We start from the raw sequence: 6,564 nt of genomic DNA, 5'->3' as shown, positions 1-6,564 counted from the left end.
TTTAAACTGTGGCTCTTTCTCCTTAATCTTCTATCCTTGTACTGACCATTGTCAACTATAATACTATTTTATCCTTGCCGGAGAATAAAAGGAAGTGGTAACGTTGTAGAGCAGACAGAACTTCACTGCTCTATCTCTGGGTAAAATCATATTATTATCAAGCATGCTCTCTAAGCCCCATGAATGAAGTGAGACTTTAAAAAGACTGACAGTCCACATGCATTATGTATTCCTAGAAACTTAGTCCTTTGTTATTGCATGTGTTTTTGTTTCTGATTCTTTGCAGATCATAGTTTTTAATGGAACCCAACAACCAGACATGGGTGCATGAATTCATCCTCCTTGGCCTGTCCAGAGACTGGGACACTCAAGTCTCCCTCTTCGTCTTGTTCTTGCTCATGTACCTAGTGACAGTGCTTGGGAACGTCCTCATCATTCTTCTGATCAGACTCGACAGCCGACTTCACACTCCCATGTATTTCTTTCTCACCAATCTGTCGCTGGTGGATGTGTCTTACGCCACAAGCATAGTCCCCCAGCTGCTGGCTCATTTTCTTGCAGCACACAAAGCAATTCCGTTTCTGAGCTGTGCAGCACAGTTATTTTTCTCTCTGGGCTTGGGTGGGATTGAGTTCCTTCTTCTGGCAGTGATGGCCTATGACCGCTATGTGGCAGTGTGTGACCCTCTGAGGTACTCAGTCATTATGCATGCAGGGCTCTGCCTGAGGCTGATCATCACGTCCTGGGTCAGTGGTTCTATCAATTCTCTTGTGCATACTGCCATCACCTTTCAGCTGCCTATGTGCACAAATAAGTATATTGATCACATAGCCTGTGAAACTCTTGCTGTGGTCAGATTGGCATGTGTGGATACCTCATCCAATAAGGTTGCAATCATGGTTTCTAGCATTGTCTTGCTTATGACACCTTTCTTCCTGGTTCTCTTGTCCTACATCCAGATCATCTCCACCATCCTAAAGATACAGTCCACAGAAGGAAGGTGGAAAGCCTTTCAGACCTGTGCCTCCCACCTTACTATGGTTATCCTATGCTATGGAATGGCGATTTTCACCTACATCCAGCCCCACTCCAATCCGTCTGTCCTTCAGGAGAAGTTGATGTCTCTGTTCTATGCTATTTTGACACCCATGCTGAACCCCATGATTTACAGTCTAAGGAATAAAGAGGTTAAAGGGGCATGGCAGAAACTTTTAGGGAAAATCTCTGGGTTCACATCAAAACTGGCAGCTTGATGTCTCATGAGCATCAATGGGGAAAAGAGGTTTTCCTCGGTGTTTATTCGACTCATAGATAACAGACAGAATCTGCAATGTCCTGTCTACCAGGCAGTAGTAGAGTAGTAGAGGGCATAACATGTGCCCAGTGATGACAGGTGGCAGGCTGAGTATTTATATTGAGTCTCAGCAGGGTGTCCAGATGAGTCATGCAATGTTTTGTAGAACTTTCTCCTAATACTGTCTCTGCCTCCATGGCATGATAATTGGAAAGTGCTGATACATTCTACAACAAGTTGTTGGGATTCCAGTTGGGAGAAAATTCATGTTCACCTTTGGAGAGACTCATGTGAACATTCAAAGTCGCTGTAATAACACAGCTTGTAAGTGGGCCAACATGGAAGGGAGCCGTGAAAGATTATTACATTTACTTTATGCAGGACTAGTTACATGCAGATGCCATGTCTCACTGTAAGAGTTAACGATTTTTTTTAGAGCTAACCATGGACAGAAAGAGCAAATGAAAGTTTCCATAGGGAGATACCAAGTATATAAAGTTATTATTGTTCAAGTCAACATTTGTGACTGTCACTAACTGGAAGCATTCAAACAATCTGAAGGAATTTGACTGTGTGTGTGTGTGTGCATGTATGTGTGTGTGTGTATGTTAGTTGAATTTGAATTTGTTCAATCTGAGAAAAAATACACTCTCTACTTCTGAACTTTCGAAACACAATAATCACACAAATGGTGAGATAAAATATAAATATAAACTATCAAGGACACACTCTTAGAAAGGGACTTATGATTCATTAAAGATGGATTGGGGCAATTAAGATGGTTCAGTTGGCTGTGTTAATGCTACCTTCATGTCTGTGTATTAGCCTTTTCTTTCATCTTCCCTACTCACAATTGGCCCTCAGTGACTTCATCATGAGAAAAATCCCCAAAGAATGCAAAATAGAAGAAAACAGTAATTGAACAATGGATAGAGATGTACACAAAAAGGAAGCAGTGGCCACAATGGTCTCCTTACTTCCTTGAAGGATTCTATGTATTTTTTCTTCCTACAACCAATAATTTTCAGTTGTTGCATTTGTTAACACATTATTACAGCATCTGAGGCTTTACATAGGTGAAGACCCATTTAATCTGAAGCAAATTTCATGTTTGAATTATAACTTTACAATAACATAATCTCAAATCTTGAGAGACAGATAGTCTTCCCCAAAGATGTGAGTGACAGCTGAATTTATATTGACATCCCCATAATGTCTACACTGTGTCAGTGGTTCTTGGAAACATTCTCAATCTGGTACAGTCTCAACAGGAACATGCATGAAGACTGTGGCTGACAGAGAATGAATAGCTGTAATACACATAATCAATTTAATGTGAGATTGAGACCATTTAGGGTGATGGCAGAAGTATCCACATGAAAAGTCTCAGGTTGAGACTAGAAACATGAGTACCAGTTATTTAGGTGACAAGAAACCTAAAGATGGAACAAGCAATTCAAAGTTTTACATACAGTGCAAGCATCTACACCCTAAATATGCCGGAAGCTTAATTGAAATGCACAGAAGAGTAGGGAGATGGAAACAGTAAAGTAGCTGGATAGACATGGAAAGATCTGGCAAGGCCTTGCATGCCAAATTGTCTTTTAACTTTTGTCTTAGGTAAGGCTACTATTGTCATGAAATACCATGACTAAAAGCAACATGGGAAGGAAAGGGTTTATTTCACTCACACTTTCATAAAACAATTCATCATTAAAAGCAGTGAGAACAGGAATTCAAACAGGACAGGAATATGGAGGTTAAGAGCTGGTGCAGAAGCAATGAAGGAGAGCTGCTTACTGGCTTGCTCTTCATGGCTTTCTCAGCCTGCTTTCTTATAGAACTCAAGACAGCCAGCCTGTGCTGTTCCTACCCACAATGGGCAGGTCCCTCCTCCATTAATTTCCAATTAAGAAAATTCCCAGTCTTATGGAAGAATTCTCATCTCTGTCTCTGTCTCTGTCTCTGTCTCTGTCTCTGTCTGTCTCTCTCTGTGTGTCTCTGTCTCTCTCTGTCTCTCTCTGTCTCTCTCTGTCTCTCTCTGTCTCTGTCTCTCTCTGTCTCTCTGTCTCTCTCTCTCTCTCTCTCTCTCTCTCTCTCTCTCTCTCTCTCTCACTCCCTCCCTTCCTTCTCCTTCCCTTCCTTTTTTTTTTTTTTTTTTTTTTTTTTGGTTTTTTGAGACAGGGTTTCTCTGTAGCTTTAGAGCCTGTCCTGGTACTTGCCCTGTAGACCAGCCTGGCCTTGAACTCACAGAGATCCACCTGCCTCTGCCTCCCAAATGCTGAGATTAAAGCTGTGCACCAGCTGCAAGAATTTTCTCAATTGGGGTTCCATCCTCTCAGATAACTCCAGCTTGTGTCAAGTTTACATAAAACTAACCAGAACAACTTTATCCTCACAGCTTTGAAAAACTGGTAATTTAGTAAGCATCTTCATTGAAAATTTTGCATTTTTTAGCTATGAATCTGACAAACAAAATGATACAAGAAAAGATTAGAGGAAGGGCTTCAAGCAAGTGGGGTACTTGGCCATGCTGCTTAAGTATTAGGGTGGTTTGAACTATGGTAGTAGTAATGGGATTGAGAAAGGTCAAATCATGTTCTGTAGAAGATATTTCATGTATAACACTTCATCTCCCATACTGGCATCCTTATATGGCCCTCATTATTCTGATAGAATGTTCTGCTCATGACTGACAATTGTGTAGTAAATTAGAAAATTGGGCACCATAAACATGCTTTATATACACCAGTGTAGGAGATATGTGAGAGAAGAAAACTACTCAAGGGTATAGAAATACATATGGCTTATTAGGGAGGAAGATACATAAAGACACAGTGTCTTCCATATGCTGTGATTGGTTCTTCAGACACAGTGTTTGCAGCTCATCTTTATTAAACACTCTGTGATCTGTTTGTTTGGAGTCTTTATCTGAAGAAAACTCAGTCTCCTTCCCCAGTAGTCATCAATTGCCATCAATTTCCAGTAACTCTCATCTAGGGATGAGACTTGATAAGCCCTTCCCTCATCTAGCTGAGCTTTTGGATGCCTTACTGTTGGTCTGAGAAATTTTTTTTAAATGCTTAGTGTCTTTGGCCAGAAGGGCATGCAAATTAAATTACTCTGAGAGTTCATCTTATTCTAGACAGGGTTCTCATCCTTTGGGGCCAAAGATCCTTTCACAGAGGTCAACTACGATGATTGGAAAACACAAATATTTATATTACAATTAATAGCAGTAGTAAAATTGCAGCTATGAAGTAGCAACAAAATAATTTTCTGGTTGGGGGTCACCCCAGTATGAGATGTGAAGGTTTTCCAAAAAGGAAGAAAGACATCTACCATGTGATCTAGCTATACTACTGGTGGCTATGTACCCAAATGACTCTATCTATATCCCATAGAAGAGGCACTTGCTCCTCCACGGACTTTGTTGTGTTCATCCATAACTGATGAAGAAATAATTAACATGTGAATAATTAATCTGGAAAGGCAAATGAAATTATGAAATTTCAGGTAGATGGATAGAGTTGGAAACAATGATTCTGAGTGAGACGACCAAGACCGAGGAAACACATTGTACACTCTCTTTTAGAGGCAGGTGACAGATTTGAATCTTTAGATACATGTATTTAAATTGGAGTGCTCATGAGAACTGGGAAATTAAATTTCTTGGGGTGAGATGATAGCTGTTCCTAATTCTTAGGCGCTTGTGAAAGACATTCCTAATACAAGGTGAGAAAGAATTGCTGGTTTGGTGAGAAGATGTGTTCTAAATAATAAAAAAGTTGGACACTGAAAAGTATTTGAAAATAAAAATTTCTTCAATAGTTACTAACCATAAAATATCACTCAGAGTTTATCTTTCAAAAAGCATAATTACATATAAAGATTATAATTGTTCAAATGAAAATTTCAACAGGACACACACAGTAATTATCTACTTTATTTCTGAAAATACTTTAACTGTGGTGTTTGTCTCTGCTTCCTTTTAGCATTGGAATTATAATTTGCAATAGAATTACAGAGTTTCTCCCGGCTGGGTTTCCTGTGCAATTTTGACTCCCCCACCCCCATACACTGAAAGTATAGTGTTGTCCTCTTCAGACCCTGTATCTTGATTCAGATCTAGAAGCTTATTGGATTTGACTTTATTAGTTTTTTCTCAGTAGCACTTAATCAGTGGTCACGATCTTTCGCACAAGAGACATACAGTGCTGGATTTCATTTTTCCTTGTCATTATTACAGTTATCTTGGTGCCTTGCTCAGGGATGCTTAATGAAAACAAATATCTATGGACCTTGAAGGTCAAATAACCTCTCTGGGGTTTAGCTGATATTCAGCAATATCCATGTCTCCTATCTTCTACATGGCATGGCAGTAGCCCCTCCTTCCCTCGGGATACTATGAAAATGATATATGTAATTTGAGTTTTGATCTAGTTTCAACTAAGAAATATGCCTCACATTAAATGATGGGGGAGATACTTGTCCCAGAGTGGGCATCAGTAACTCCTGGTGGTGGCCAAGATGTAAGGATTCCCCATGGTAAAGCTGTGGCTTTGTGTGTGCCTCCCCCCAGCCTGCTGATGGCTGCAGTTATGCTCTTGCACTGCTGCGTCCATTCTTCAAGGTTATCAGTATCCAACGGTGACTTGTACATCAATCAGCCTGAAGACCAATGGCTCTCCAGGAACCCCTCAGGCCTTTAGAACCAGATTGTGAGACATCCAGCCTTGTGGACTGAGTAGTATAATGGTTCCTTATAAAACACCATGATCAAAGCAAGTTATGAAAGAAAAAAATTGTTTGTGGAAAGGTTCCAAAGAGTTCCAGACTCTAGTCCACAACAGCAGAGCAAAGGCACAGGAGAAGGAAGATGAGGGCTCAGATCCTGGGCTGAAAGCATAGCACAGAAAATGCTAACTTGAGTTACTGAGAACAACCTCCAGAACCTAGAGAGGTCTGGAGCTTTCACCCCTGTGTTCTTCTAGTTTCTGGAGTGAGAAGATACTCTGTAGAGGACTGAGTGAGAAACCTGGACACAAATACACCCACAAAACCTTCCATCTACTATCTGTCCTGCCTTCAAGATCTCGGGGCAGTGGAGGTGCAGAACGTGTGGGAGACGCTAACCAATAATTGCTTTAACTGGAGACCCACATGACAAGAGGGATTCCACACCCTACACTGACTAGATGGCCAGGTACCTGAGATCAGACAGCCCAGAGGGTAGGGGAGAACCAAACATGATTGGCAAACAAAACAAA

At 40.7% G+C, this 6,564-nt stretch overlaps 1 protein-coding gene across 1 annotated transcript; it reads left to right on the top strand.

Moving 5' to 3' along the window:
• The first annotated feature begins 299 nt into the window (after window positions 1-299).
• LOC100754121 (olfactory receptor-like protein OLF3) lies at window positions 300-1,253 on the top strand. Its single transcript, XM_027389722.1, has one exon. The coding sequence runs from the start codon at window positions 300-302 to the stop codon at window positions 1,251-1,253; it is 954 nt and encodes a 317-aa protein (XP_027245523.1).
• The last annotated feature ends 5,311 nt before the right edge of the window (window positions 1,254-6,564 follow it).

The sequence above is a fragment of the Cricetulus griseus genome, assembly GCF_003668045.3.
Source record: "Cricetulus griseus strain 17A/GY chromosome 1 unlocalized genomic scaffold, alternate assembly CriGri-PICRH-1.0 chr1_0, whole genome shotgun sequence".
NCBI lineage: Eukaryota > Metazoa > Chordata > Mammalia > Rodentia > Cricetidae > Cricetulus > Cricetulus griseus.
Note: the sequence above shows the minus strand (reverse complement) of the source record. Positions and strands in the feature narration are given on the sequence as shown.

What these genes read in the sequence shown, in the direction of transcription:
- LOC100754121 (XM_027389722.1), top strand. Translation starts at nt 300, where the DNA reads ATGGAACCCAACAACCAGACATGGGTGCATGAATTCATCCTCCTTGGC.